Here is a 14888-nt window from a genome sequence, read left to right as displayed (position 1 = left end):
CTTGTCTCCATTTTGTTGAGTTCTTTTTCTGGATCTTTGTTCTGTTCTTCCATGTGGGACATGTTTCTTTGTTTCCCCAGTTTGGCTGCCTCTCTGTGTCTGTTGCTATGTATTAGGTAGGTCTTCTAAGTCTCCTGGTTTTAGTAGAGTGGCTTTATGTAGTAGGTGTCCTTTGGGGCCCAGTGGCACAGTCTTCCCTGGTCACCTGAGCAAGGTGCTCAATATGTGTCCCTTGTGTGGTTTGTGTGTGCCCTCCTGTTGTAGTTGAGCCTTGGCTGTTGTTTGTACATCACTGGGAGGGACTGACCCTCAGGCTGATTGATAGTGAGGCTTGGCGAGTAAGGAGCTGACTTTATAAAGCAGGATTCACTTTAGCAGGGCTCTGGTGCCTATCCATCATGCCCTTCAGGTGTATCCTCAGATGCAGCCCTGGGTGATGCTCTGGCTCCAGTGCTGGTCAAAGCAGACCACTGGGTATGCCAACGCAAGGACTCCTGGGAGGAGTCCAGCTACAGGCCAAGTTCAGCCACAGCCTGTGCACTTCCGGGGCCACCTGATAAGAGTCATCAAACAATCCGCAGATGGCTGCCACCTGTGCTATAAGTTCCTTGAGGGGCCAAGCCAGGAAAAGAGGCCAGCTGCCACTAGTGCAGTGCTTAGGGCTGCTCAGCAAGAGATACGAGGCACACTGAGGCCAGATTCTGCTGCTCTGGGTTTTGTGAGCCTTTGAGAGATTTTAGAAAAGTCTGCAGCAAAAGCCAAGACAGGCCATTTGTGTGGTATAAAACCACTGGAAGCAGCTTGGGTGGGCCCACAAGTTGGGAGAGGCAGAATATCAGGGAATCACCTGGGTGGAGCAACCTGTGTTTTCTAGGTTGATGGAGACTCAGATATGGTGGCCTGCATCCACATGCTAGGAATGGAGAGGGCTCAGCAAAGGAGCAATGGATATTGCCAGCACTTCTGTCTGGGAGAAAGTCCCCACTCCAGCCCTCACACTGAAGCTGGACAATTCAGTGCCTCCCCATATGTCCTTGGTGCTTCTCCAACAGTTGCCTCAGTGCTGGAGTTCAGAGCAAGTGAGCCCATCAGTGACTGAGTCTGGGCGTGGCTGTTTAAGAGGAACACCTGCAACTCCTGCAACCCTCTGTCTCACTCAGCCACAATCTCTGCTGGTTTTCACAGCCAGAGATTGTGGGGACTTCTCTCCCTGGCACTGGAACCTTGGAATGGGGAGCCCAGTGTGGGGCTGGGACTCCTTGCTTTGGGTCGGGGAGGGGGCGTTGCAGCCAAGATAACCTTTCTGATTCTCCATTGCCACATGGCGGTTGTGGGACCAGGCCGTTTCACATCTCCGCCCCTCCTACTGGTTAGAGGTGACTTCTTATGTTTGTCCCTAGCTGTAGGGCTTCTGTTCAGCCAGACCTCAGGCGACTCTCCTATTGTTCATATTTTTTATTTTTTTCTTATTAGAAGTTCCTTTAACATTTCTTGTAATACTGGTTTGGTGTTGATGAACTCCTTTAGCTGTTTTGTGTCTGGGAAGCTCTTTATCACTCGATTCTAAGTGATAGCTTTGCTGGATAAAGTAATCTTGGTTGTAGATACTTGCTTTTCATCATTTTGAATATTTTGTACTAATCTCTTGCTGTGCAGAAGCTTTTTAGTTTGATATGGCTCCACTTGTTTATTTTTGCTTTTGGTCTTAAATCCAAAAATTCATTGCCATGACTAATGTCAAGGAACTTAGCCCTTATGGTTTTTTTCTAGGAGCTTTATGGTTGCAGGTCTTACGTTCAAGTCTTTTAATTCATTTGGAATTAATTCTTGTGTATAGTGTAAGAGAGGGGTCCAGTTTCATTCTTTCATATATAGCTATCCAGGTTTCCCAACACCATTTATTGAAGAGACTCTCTTCCCCATTGTATGTCCCTGGCTCCTTTGTTGTAAATTAATTGACTGTATATGCTTGGGTTTTTTTCTGGGCTCTCTATTCTGTTGCATTGGTCTATGTGTCTGTTTTAATGGCAATATCATACTATTTTGATTCTGTAGCTTCATAATATAGTTTGATACCCCCAGCTTTGTTCTTCTCTCTCAAGATTGCTTTGGGTATTCAGGGTCTTTTGTGATTCCATACAAATTTTAGGATAGGTTTTTCTATTTCTGTGAAAAATGCCATTTGAATTTTGATAGAATCTGTAGATTGCTTTAGGTAGTATGGACATTTCATCAGTGTTAATTCTTCCAAGTCATGAACACAGAACATCTTTCCATATATTTGTCTTTGATTTCTTTCTTCAACGTATTATAGTTTTCATTGTACAGATCTTTCACCTCTTTGGTTAAATTTATTCCTAGGTATTTTATTCGTTTTGGTACAATTGTAAATGAGATTGTTTTTGTAATTTCTCTTTCTGATAGTTTATCATTAGTGCATCGAAATGCATTTGATTTTTTTGTGTATTTGTGGTCCTACAATTTTACCGAATTTGTTTATTAAATCAAACTGGATTTTTTTTGGTGTTGTCTTTAGGGTTTTCTGTATATAAGAACATGTTGCCTGCAAATAGAGACCATTTTACTTCCATTCTGATTTGTATGTCTTTTATTTCTTTATCTTACCTAATCGCTCTGTCTGGGACTTCCAGTACTGTACCGAATTACAGTGGTGAGAGTGAGCATCCTTTTCTTGTTCCTGATCTCAGAGGAAACACTTTCAGTTTTTCACCATTGCATATGATAAGTACCACTGACTTTGAGGCTTGTGTTTCATTACAGTTTTAACCTAAACTGAATCAAACTTTTGACACTTATAGCAGTGTTATTCCTTAGTTTATTGGAAGGGAGCTGGAGCTAGATAGCAATTCAGTCTGTGATTCTATGGGCTCTTAGCTCTGTCTTTGTTCTCCCCATCTCTTCATAACTGCAGAGGTAAATAAAAAATGTTTTATGAGCTTGTTTTGGGATATGAATCAGAGAATCCTTGTACATGGAGGCCTCTTAGAGGTCACCCGTGTCAGCCCCTTCACCCCCAGAACCCTCCACCGCTGGCTGCCCACACTTGTCCACCAAGAGGGCAGAAGGGTTCATTCTGTACTGACACTTGATGCTGTCGGCCTCCCACTGAACCATCTGGTAGCTTTCTAAAAGATATTTTAAGGGCATGAAGTTCCTGCCCATTGATGCCAGAAGTGATAACATCTATAGAGGACCTGGTGCCCCATGCTTTGTCATGACTGAGTCATGGAACGGACGGCAGTGAGTACAGAGTTTTGTCAAATCTCTGTAGATGAGTGTGCTCCCAGCCTGAAAAAGGCCTCATTGGGCAAAGTGCCCTGATTTGTGGCACACATGAGTACTTCCATTCGTGTCTCCATCCAGAACAAAATTCCGTTTGTAGAATTGATAACATGGAAGATTCAGCTTTCAGAAAGTATAAGTGGCCCTGGCAACCTGCACTTTCAAGTGTGCCTGGTTCACATTGCTCAGCTGTGATTCTCAGGGCCTTGTGAGCACTTTTTTTTTTTTTTTTTTTTTTTGCCTTTGAAAATGGGACTTTTACCACATGAACCTTCATGGTACACCGCGTGCATTTGTAGTTTTACAGCCCTGCTCATTTAATCCTCTTGTGCTTTCCTTGACATTTTAAGAAACTTTTAATTGACATAGTTTGCTGGCAAAATAAAAAGAATCAGCTATATTTTAAAAGTGGCTTTGTGGTGAGTAAATCATGCCAACTGCATGTTCTCAACTTTTGTTGTTGAGGTACTTATAGTTGCTCTTGACATTCTAAAATAAGAATGCCAGTTACAGATGTAGCTACTTCTAAAACTTAAGAGCAAAGCAGTGATGTTGGATGGAACACAGACTTCTCCCAAAATGTCAGAAAAAAAAATCACTAAAGAGTACATAAAAGTGAAAATCCTGGCTTCGATGAATTAGTCTGGTCGGTCTGGTGCTGAGAAATGCTCAGCCACCTTGAGCTGGGAAAAACCTCAAAGGAGAGAGTGGTAAGAACATGTAGTTCACAAATGAAGAAAAGAAATCCTAATATTTCAGGGATTTAAAAATGCTAAATCTGGAGGCGATCTGTTTTGAATTCTTTTTGGAGAGAAACGATAGGTAAATACTTTGTGCCGAATATTTAAACACATGTAAAATAGGAATCAAAGGTCTCGTTGGTAGAACCTGCACAGTCAGTGGGCCGATGGATGCTGCTCTGCCGTTTGTCACTGCTGAATTATACCTGAGCAAACCAGCACCGACGTTTCTCAAACATATAATTATGACTGTATGCGCTTTGATTGCTAGATCTGAAAAGTGCTGGTACTATCATCAGATGGCTGGGTTTGAGAACAATTTTTTAGAATAATTGTGTGTGTTGTCAAGTCTTCTCCGAGTGTGGGCTGTTGCTGACAACCCCTTGCTCCCTTGTTCCCTTGTTCCTAGCAGAACTCTGATTCTATTCAGGCCTCCAACCTGCGTGGGCCTCTGCTAGGAGGCAAATCCCAGTTGGTTTCACCCGATTGTCGGGGCCCATTCCAGGTGCTGGTGTTTGGTTTGGGTATGGGCCCGTGACACAGCTCTGGCTGTTAGATTTAAGAGGAAGTCCACTGGAGGGTTTCTGGAAAGGCTTCCTTGCTTCCAGTAGAAATGCGTAGCATCATCCCTACTGTTTTTGTAGATTGCCAAATGCAACCATGAGGCCTGCAATTATGGCCACAGTCTTATGATCCTTGAGGGAAGCCATCCCAGGGATGGGACAAACCATCCCAGTGGCTGAGAGCCAGAGATGGAATGATCCTAACTTTCTAATAATGTCTTTGATTTGCTGAGTTAACTGATCCTGGAGCTGCTGTTCCTAATCCTATGACTCATTATGTGAGATTACTGATGAGGCCCTTTGCATTAGCTAGTATTTTCTTACCTGAAGCCAAGCCATTGTCATAGGTGCATAAATTATTTAAGATAAAACGAAAAGTAAAACTCAAAAAGAACAAAGGTTACTACAACTATGTCTCATTTATATCAAATCTAAGAGGGACATAAAGCCTGGTCAGTGTTGAGACCTTCCTGCCTAATGAAATTCATCATGAATGTGTATGAGTTTATTCATCCCTACCTTAGAGGGCCCCCCAAGAAGATGACCAATGTCTTCTACTGCTAGTGGCAGTAGTATGATAGTTCTAGGTATGATATCGGTCTGTCTGCTTTAACAGAGGTGATAATAATGATTTTAAAAGGTTGTGAGATTGATTTTTCCCTCCTGAAACAATTTGAGCTGGTAGGCATTGAGATGAGTGGCCTGCTCCACGGGCTCATCCAGGGTTCTTCTGTCATCCGCTAGGATGTTTCCATGTGCATCCAGAAAGCTGGCTCACCACCACACCTGTGGTTCAGAGCATGGGAAGGGGGGAAGAAGGAAGGTCAGAGGGGGGTTGTGCATGTTACTTCCATTCGCAGCTCACTGGCCAGAACTTGATCATATGACAACAACTACTTGCATGGGAAATATTATCTCCAGTAGGGTGGCCATGTATCCAGCTAAAACCTACAGAATTCTGTTAGGAAGAAGAGTAGACATTGGTAGATAGTTAAAAGTGTCTGCCACATGGTGTGTCCTCTGCAATGAAGAGGAGTAATGTGACAAAGACAGAGTGTCGGATGCCACTCTCTGATTGTGAAACAAGGGACTGAACCACAAGGACTGGGTTTCCTGAGGAGCCACAAGCCTTGTGCTACTTATGACCCATCCTGGCTTCTCTTCTGGTCAACTAAGGAACTTAAACCAAGTGAGGTTTAAAACTTCTTCAGACTCTGACTTTCTCTGGCGTGGTTCTTTGGGCGTTCTGTTTCTAGAGTTGGGGCAGAAACAGAGGCAAGCAGAGTGAGTATTTCACATGTGGGTGGTGGGTATTAAAACCATAAGAGAAGTATTGCTAACTTTTATTGAGCATTTATTAGAAGCCAGGTACTGTGCTGTGTCTCTTACGCATATTAACTCATAACCCTCGGTACAGTCTTAGTGCTGTTTCTTTGGTTCATTCTGTTTTTCCTAAAGTACAATTCTAAATACACCAGCTCCAGTCTGCTCTTCAAGACTGAGCTCTGGCCGAGCTTCCTCAAGGACACCTACCCACTCCATGGGTCTGGGTGGGTCTCTTCCTCTCCATGTTCCACTTCCCCCAGTGGCACTGGTTCCATATAGCCTAATGGCCTATTTATATTTTTACTTATGGCTGCACTGACCAGACCAAGAGCATCTTTTTTACACCTTTTTCTTTAACTTTTAATTTCAAACATACACAAAAGCAGAGAGGGTGGTAAAATGTACCCTCAAGGATCCATTACCCAACTTTAGCAGTTGTCAACGTTTTGCCAGTCTTGTTCCATTCATTCCTTCTCAGCCCATCCCCAGTATTTTAAAGTAATTCCTGGATTTGTTGTCATTTTTTTCCCCACAAATACTTTCATATATTTCAGAGTGATCTTCGAGATGGCAGAAATTGTGTTCTGTATTCTTTAGATACACTTTAGATGGTGCTCAACATATATTGGCTCTTAGAAAATAAGTTGCTTTGAATCAACTGACTGACTCGATGAATGAACGAATTGGTTTCTACCTTTAGAACTGAGCCTGCAAATTAGCTGGAATGTGAATAACTGCAGGGAGTTCATAGCCTCCTTCCTGCCTGCCCCACTGCCTGGGGTTTCTAGGAGGTTCTGGAATCTGTCATTTGTCAGACTTTAAGGTTGGTTTATACTTAGTCAAGCATATTTGATTTTGCAATTAAACTCTACTTTGAGATGACCTTGGACAGGGAGGGCTATTAAGGTATAGCTTTTACCTTTACTTGGTTCATATTTAGTTCACAATTATAGATTCGGGTTTTTTGTTTGTTTTTTTTTTAATTTTAATACTGTATTTACTTAGGCCAAAATGATTGGGACCAAAAAAATATATATATATATATGTATATACAATTCATCCAAAGCATTTTCTTCTCTTTAATACCATCTTTCTATTCCTGGTAATGGTATTTTAACTGCACAAATGAGAGATAATTGAATGCACATTTTTCCTTCAAGCAGTTGTGGCTTTATTTTAAACCCTAAATTCTGTACACATTGAAGGGGACCCTGGCACCAGAGTCACTAAATGTGTGCCCTGGGCATTCCCAGCTCTTACAAGGTGAAAATCAGGCCAGGGCTTGGGCTTTGGAAATCTCTGGTGGTAGAATGGCAGCTTATGACATGCCTTGGATGTGTTCCTTTTTCCTTTTAATCCAAAAATGTATTTACTATTAACTGGTAAATTAACAAGATAACTAGGTATTAACTAGTACTTTTTTCAAAATTATATTCTTAAATATTTTCATTCACTGTTCAAATCTATTATAAAGTTGAATTACAGTTGGCTGTATTTTCTGTTTGTTTTATTGTTTGTTGTTTCATGGAGAATTCAGAGTAATAATTTTATTTCTGGATTTAAGATATTTTTACTGTATGAGTTTAGCACAGGGCACTAAGGCTGTGCCCAGCAGACATCTGGTGACTGGCTGCTGTTATAAGTTCAGCCTGGAACATAAAACAGTTATTTCCACTGAAGTATTTATAGGAATTAGATTTGGTCACGATGCCATATAGCACCTAGAGAGCATCTTTTCCATGGAAAGCGATGGGAAATGAGATATATTTGAGGATTAGGAGATGTGGGAGCCATGCCGAAGCAGGTCATGAATCCACAGCATCTCATCCTGCTGAGGTGGCACTTAATCTTCCCAGGGACTTTATTTTCTGGGCTGCGAGTGAGCGGGCTGCGTGATTTCCGCTGTGGGCCCAGAGACCTACCTGCCACTTTGCACAACCTGGACAAGTCTGAGGGAATGTCTGGAGGAGCTGCAGCAGACCCCAGGGGTGTGGGTGCCGACTCTCCATGGAAGGGATGTGGGGAAGATGGCCGGAAGGGACCCACATCTGTGCGACTTCTTGAGTGGCTTCATAAGCCTCTGCCCGAGAGATAGAAAAAGAGAAAGGGGTCACTGGGGAATGAGGATGGAGCTTGTGCCACAGAGATGGAGAGAGCCTATTAGCTGGTAATCTTGTCTAGTTAGGGCAGGGCCCAGCAGAAGCTGACATGGATGTTCCAGACTGGAAAACCTGTGGCGAGGCCGGGACACCACAGCTGAGTCAGCCCTGAGGAAGGCTCGCCAAGAATGGGCTGCAAACGTGGCTGCCTGCCCTGATGCTTGGGGCTGGGCTGGGCTGGCCTGTAGGGAAGTGGCCAGGATTTGGAAGAGGAACTACGGCATGGGCAGGAGCTCAGGGCAAAGGGCGAATCTCTGTGTTGATGATGCGGGGTCCAAATGATTCTTCCTCTAGAGCCAGAGCGTCCAGCACAGCATGGACCAACTCTGCACCGCTGCTCTGCAAATGACGATGGTTGCTCTTCATCTTCTTTATGTTCTTTCATACTCTTAGCCTCTATCTTATTTAAAGACCGGATCATGGCCTCAGAAGTAAAGTCAGTTCGTTGTCAGGAAGGCACATAGAAAACAAGTGACAAGCAAAACAAGTGCCTGTCTCTTTTCTACTACCTCATGGCTCATCTCGGTCTCTTTCACCAAGGATGTATCCCCAGTGAAGACCCTCCCCAGGGCAAAACCTTGCACCCGATTCCCACACTGGACATGCACACACACTGGAGTCCTAGCTCCAGCTGCAAACACAAACATCTTCAAACCTATGTGAATTCTGGATTATGCTGTCATTATTTAGCCATTTTTAAAAAACTTAAGAACAAAGCATGACCATCCTCTCCAAGTTTTCTAGGAATATGGGCTCCAGAAGAAGGCGTGTGTTTATCCCAGTGCTCAGAGTCGTCATCGTCCCCACCCCATCCCAGGCTGTGTGCGTACTCCCAGGGCTGTGATCACACCAGGCTGGTTCCTAGGACAAGTGGGGGTAATGAGACTCTGACCATTACCTCGCATTTGGTGGCTGCCAAACGAGACTCAGGAGTGAGAGGAGGCAGAGACTCGGTATCAGGGAGAAAGGGTCGAGGCCTGTGTCATCAGATGAAAAGCATCAGATATGCAGAGATGTCAGTAGCCTAAAAACTAAAAGTGGTAAGGCAGTCACATGATCCCAGCCATCTGGTTAACCTAACAGATCCTAAGTATTTTAAATCTAGAACTAAATATAGCTTCCTTTCCAAAAAGTACTCAGCACGTTAAAGAATGTAGACAACGGGGAGCTCTGCCTGTGGTGCCTGCAGATGAGGATATAGAGATTGAGACACTGGCTTAGAAATTCCTAATAAAGATGCAAGATGTTTCCTCTTTGTGGTATCAGTTCTCTTTTGCTTTGTATCAAACTCCCAAAACTTAGTGGCTTAAAACAGCAACTGTTGTATTTGCTTGTGATCTGTGGGTTGGCCATTCAGTTCTTTTCATCTGGGCTGACTCTCCTGATATCCATCTACTGGTGGTGAGGGTAGGCTGGATGGTCTGTGATGGCCTCGCTCACATGTGTGGTGATGGGCAGGCTGGTTGTTTATAGAGAACCTCAGCCTTGGATCCATGTGGTCTTATCCTCCAGCAACTGGCCGGGCATCTTCACATGGTGTTCCAGAAGCAGCCAAGGAGGACAAGCCTCATTTCATAAGGACTTTATGGCCTCTGCTTGGCTCTCACTTACTGTTGTCCCATTAGCCAAAGCCAATACCTATTCCAAGCTTAGAGTCCGTGTGAGAGAAAACTGTGCAAGGCCATCCATACAGAAAGGCATGGACAAACCGGGGCCATCACTTCAATAGATCTACCATGCTATAAGCCTGAGGTTTAACTCAGCAAGTAGATTGTTTCTACCTAATGCTCACATGAAGATAACTGAAACGTCCTGTGGTTCATCCTCATGAGAAGGCAGTGTCAGGTAAAGCCATAGACTTAGTAGTCCTAATAGCCTCACCTGCCAGTAAGCGTGGTGGAATATCCCCTTAGTAGCTGGAGGCAGGAAGTGGTTGAGAGGCCACACCTGGCCTGGTCCTGGAAAAAAAGGCCCTAACCTCCCACACCCAAGCACGGAGCAACCAAGAGGCAGGTCTGGTCTCTGAGGTGTCGGAGCAGATGACGCCGCTGGGCAGTGAAAGGGGGCGGGGGGCGGGGGGAAGTGATTTCCCAGGGCCAGCAAGGTTCTTTCCCAGGCCCAGGGAGAGAGGCCGAAGGCAGCATTGGAGCCAGAGCTATAGAGGCAGGGGTGTGAACAAGAACACGTGAAAGTTTAGTGTTCACATACCTGAAAGAACCAACGAACAGGTTAAGAAACTATTCCTGTTTCCCAGAAGGAGAGAAGCAGCAGCAAAGTGGACTGACAGAAGACGAGAAGGTGATAAAGCGTGTACAGCCGTTTTCTTTTGAATGTCTCCTGTATGCTGGGGACTGAACTTGGCCTTCTTCAGTTTAGTGCTCACAACATCCTGAGAAGAAGTGAAGTTAGGTCCATTTATAGGTGAGGAAACCGAGTCTCAGAGAGGTTGAGTAACTTGGCCCGTGTCGCTGAGTTCGACGTGCTGACCCAGGTCCGTCTGACTCCACAGTGTGCTGTTGCTTTCTGTGCACCGTGATAACGTGGTCCAAAAAGAAAACAGCTTTCAGCAGCAAGGCCTGCAGAACCCTCTGAACAGTAGGACTCTGAAAGACCCCGAAGTTACACTTGAAAGTGTTCTCGTAAAGCAAAAGAAGGCCTTAGAAAGATGGCACAGCCCCCAAAAGAAGGTGGTAGAATAACAGACAGGTTGAGAAAGACCTGAAGAAAAGCCCCAGCACATTTATTGTTGGGGGTACAGGGATACCCTAAGGGAGACACTTGCTCTGAACCTCATCCCTATTCTATGATCTAATCTCCACCCACACACTGCTGTCATTTTCCCCAAACTGAAAGGGTCACCTTACAAGAAAGTCATTGATAAGGTCAGAAACGACAGATGATGAGAGGGTTCTGAAACCCACAGGCTGTCTAGCCAGGAGCTGCCAGCCATCTTCAAGTATCTGATAAGCTGGCCCAAGCCAAGAGTTAAATTGTTCTGTCTTGATCTACAGGTTGCAACTATAATCAGTGTGCGGACACATCGGGGAGACAGTCTAACTCATAAGAAAAGAACTTTAGAGGCAGAGATCTTGTTCTGTATCTCGTCACCACCACTTAGTAATCCGGTGCCCTTGAGTTTCGGTTTTCCAGCTGTGTGTTAGAAATGCACATGCCTGCCCTGCAGAACAAAAATAAGGTGATGTCAAGGGCCCCAAGTGGTGGTTGACTCACACTGTGCTCAGTGAACGGTGCTTGGGAATGGATGGTTATGAGCAGTTAGAAGTTCCTGGTTCCTGAGGGAGCAGAGCAAAGGCTGGATGGAGGCTGCCTGGCAGGGGGCTGCTGGGGGGCTCCCACCTTGGCTTTGAGGGTGGCTAAGGGAAGGCTGACATTCCACCCAAGTGAGGCCAGTGTTTGCAGGTGAGTGTTGTCACCTTCCACGCCCAATCCCTGGGTTGCCTGACCAGGCAGTAGAGCCTGTGTAGGGTGGAAGGCAGACACTGAGACTTGGATTTGACTTAGGCTGTTTTCCTGTGGAGGGGGTTTACTATTGAACCATCAGATGAATATCACCAAGGACACTCCAAGGTCAACGATATCACCGAGTAGACTATGATGACTCCCAGAGGCCTTAGGCAAGGAACTCACCAGGCTTGATTATGGGCCCAGAGCCACCTGGGCTTAACACTTTATATCTGGGATTGGAGCTCGTCAGCCTCAAGGTCTCCCCTCCTCGTTGCCGCAGGAGGGAACACCTGCAGCACCTCAGTCAGGTGAGCCCATGTTTATCAAGTGATCTCTGCCTCCTCGGGGGTTCAGTGCAGAAGTCCTGGCCATCATCCCTCACCAAGCACAAATCCTGCAGAGCTGCCTTGGGGTCTCTGCATGCCTTTCAAACACCCTCAGGTGGAGATATAGGGAGTTTGAATTTTGGAAAGAGGAAACATTTATTTGATGTCCTAAATGCGTTAAACCCTGACCGGGATCAGCCAGGGTAATGTGTTGTTTTAGCCAGAAGTGCCAGAGAGCTCATGAGGTTGGTGAGTCCCCAGGAGCGGGTAGAGATGTCTTGGGACACTTAGGCATTGGCCCTTGGTGAGGGGTAGTGACTAAAAGGAGAAAAGCAGTGCTCATTGAAAGGTGTAAAATTGGGATCTATTTGTTAACAGAGATGCTGGTTGCTGGATGTGCAGGCTCAGTTGGGAAGGACGTGCATTTCCATTAATCTTTTAGCAAACGTTCTTTTTTGGTAGGAAGTCTGACACATCCCTTAAAGCAGGGGTACCCAACCCCTAGGCCGTGGACCTGTTAGGAACCAGGCCACACAGTAGGAGGTGAGTGGCGGAGAAGTGAGTGAAGCTTCACTTGTACTTGGAGCCGCTCCCTAGTGCTAGCATCACTGCCTCGACTCCACCTCAGATCATCAGGCATTAGATTCTCATAGGAGCACAGGTCCCTGGTGCCAAAAAGGTTGGGGACAGCTTCCTTAAAGGAGTAGTTCTCAGACTCCCCTGCAAGGCCCTGGGGGTGGGGGCGGAGACCAAGGGGCTGCAGGATCCTGGCTCCTGCTTCATGCCCTGCAGATATACTTTTTAAAAAACAGCCTTATTGAGATATAATTCATATACATTACAATTCAGCCAAAGGGTGCAATTCAGTAGCTTTTAGAATATTCACAGTTATACTTCCCTCACCACATCAAGAGACAAGCTTTTATCTAAGTAGCACATTTTCTTCATCGGAGCTCTGAGGAGATTGTATTTGAAGGAAAAAAAGATTCTGCCTCTAAAATTAGGTTGAAAATGACTGTTTTAATCTTACTGTAGTTGAGAACCCTTTTCTGAAGAGAGTATGATTTTCAAGTTCTGTTTCAAATGCCAACAGGAACCAGGAAACAAACTTGATCTCTAACAGTGATGGGGTGAAACCTACAGCAAACGTTCACTTTTTTCACAGACCCTTCTGTGAAATGTCCTTTTGCACCGAGCAAATTAGAATGCGTGGGCGGGGCTGCAGGAAGACCCCGGGATGCAGCTGAAATAGCTCAATGGTCAGGATGGGGGGAGATCTCTAATTAGCAGAGGGGGCTACTTAGCGTAGGAACAAATCCGCTGGCACACCCAGCTGTCCCTTAAGGCATTACTGTGGGACACTGTGGTAGTGACTGACATTGAGGTTAATAATGATAAAACTAAAGAAGACCAGAGTCATCTTAACAAAAGGTTTACCAAAAAAGGTTGAAGATTTAGAAGTCAGGGGTCAGAATGGAGTGGGTGTGAGCTGGTCGGTGTAAAGACTCTTTCGTCTGGCACACTGTAAGTGCTCAATAAACTTCCTTTACATTTTTTTCTTTGGAAAGGTCTTGCTGTAAAGTATCTCATTCCCTGTCGATTTTGTATAAACGAACCATTCGTGAACTGGTTTCCTCTTATTCATTTGAGGGGCACATTTTTGGCAAGCCTCGTTTGGGGGCAAAGACATAACCCACGGCACGCTATTGTCCTCCCACTAGAATTCACGCTTCCCTGCTAGAGGCCTGGGCTGATTGGATTATTTTCAGTTGACAAACTTGGTTTTCCACCTCGGAACACATGTGTATTGCCTCTGCTTTATTCACAGGACATGTTCCCGATTTGAGGTGAAACCATGAAGAGGAGATAGAACGAATAATAATGCTTTTCCGCAACCGCTTCTTGCTGCTGCTGGCCCTGGCTGCGCTGCTGGCCTTCCTGAGCCTCAGCCTGCAGTTCTGTGAGTATCCAGGGTGTTGCCTGGGGGTGGGAAGGAAGGGGGCTTCGCTCTGAACTAGAGGCCCCTCTAGGCAAACAAGTAGGCCCAAAGCCTTTTTCAAATGAACAGTGAAGTTTAAAATGAGTCTTTTCATTATTAGTCTAATGGTGGATGGTTGGGAGTAGGAATCCTAAACCGCTGAGCCTTGTTCTTGGCCGTGAGGAACCAGAGCGCTCACTATGCCTTGTGACATGTTTTTGGCTTCTGCACAGGTTCCCAAACTGCCTAGTTATTCCCAGATTCCTAGATTCCCGAGGCGAGACCCTGAGTGGCCCGGTTTGTTTTCTCATCGTGCCAAGCCACACAGAGCAGAGATGTTTGGCCCACTGGCTGATTCTTTGAAGGCTGGGTGTCTCTTTTCTGTTCAGTGAGCAGTGGGGCTGGAGTTGTTGGGGAGGGTGGGGGATTTGGTTGCCAGTACCAAACTCACCCTCCTGGGCAGCAGGGACTGCATGGTAAGGCAGGAGCACAGCAGATGAAGCCAGGCCACCAACCTCACTGGCCAGCACCTTCCCTTTCACTGGGAACCTGTGTTCGGTCTCGACCCCAAATCTGTGCCCCGCACTGCTCCCCCGAGAGTGGCCATCCTCAAACACAGATCCGGCCCTGGCACGTCCTTGGTTGTAACCCTTTAGCAGTAGCCCACGATCTCAGAGGCCCTTTGCCCTCCTGTGGCCTCTCTCTCACCTTTGACTCAATGACCCAGTGTTGCTGAGTTGCTTGGCATTCTCTCATGTCCAGCTGTTCCCTGTGCCCGGATTCCCCCAGCCTCTCCGCCAGGAGTGCTCTCCTCCTCACCTCCCTCCCTCCCTTCTTCTCCAACAAAATGGTTGGCTCAGCCTTTTTCTGCCCCAGAAACCTTCCGTGACCCCCCAACTGAGGCTGATGCTTCTTTGCTATACATCCGGAATGTCCTGAACCTGTTCCCCTCCTTACACTAACCATGCAGCAGCATCATTTTCCTTTCTTATCTTTTTTATTACAAGACTGTCTGCTCTCTGAGAGCA

The 14888-nt window shown here is 45.7% G+C and overlaps 1 protein-coding gene across 3 annotated transcripts in view; it reads left to right on the top strand.

The window, feature by feature from the left end:
- PXYLP1 (2-phosphoxylose phosphatase 1) overlaps positions 1–14888 on the top strand; it is a 68179-nt gene that overhangs the window by 21483 nt on the left and 31808 nt on the right. For all 3 annotated transcript variants that reach the window (XM_036219010.1, XM_016141900.2, XM_036219011.1), the window contains exon 2: positions 13711–13842. In XM_036219010.1, the coding sequence (XP_036074903.1) occupies positions 13764–13842 (79 nt within the window). In that variant the 5' untranslated portion in view covers positions 13711–13763. The remainder of the gene's footprint in view (positions 1–13710; positions 13843–14888) is intronic.

Source organism: Rousettus aegyptiacus, unplaced genomic scaffold (genome assembly GCF_014176215.1).
Source record: "Rousettus aegyptiacus isolate mRouAeg1 unplaced genomic scaffold, mRouAeg1.p scaffold_m13_p_4, whole genome shotgun sequence".
Lineage (NCBI taxonomy): Eukaryota > Metazoa > Chordata > Mammalia > Chiroptera > Pteropodidae > Rousettus > Rousettus aegyptiacus.
Note: the sequence above shows the minus strand (reverse complement) of the source record. Positions and strands in the feature narration are given on the sequence as shown.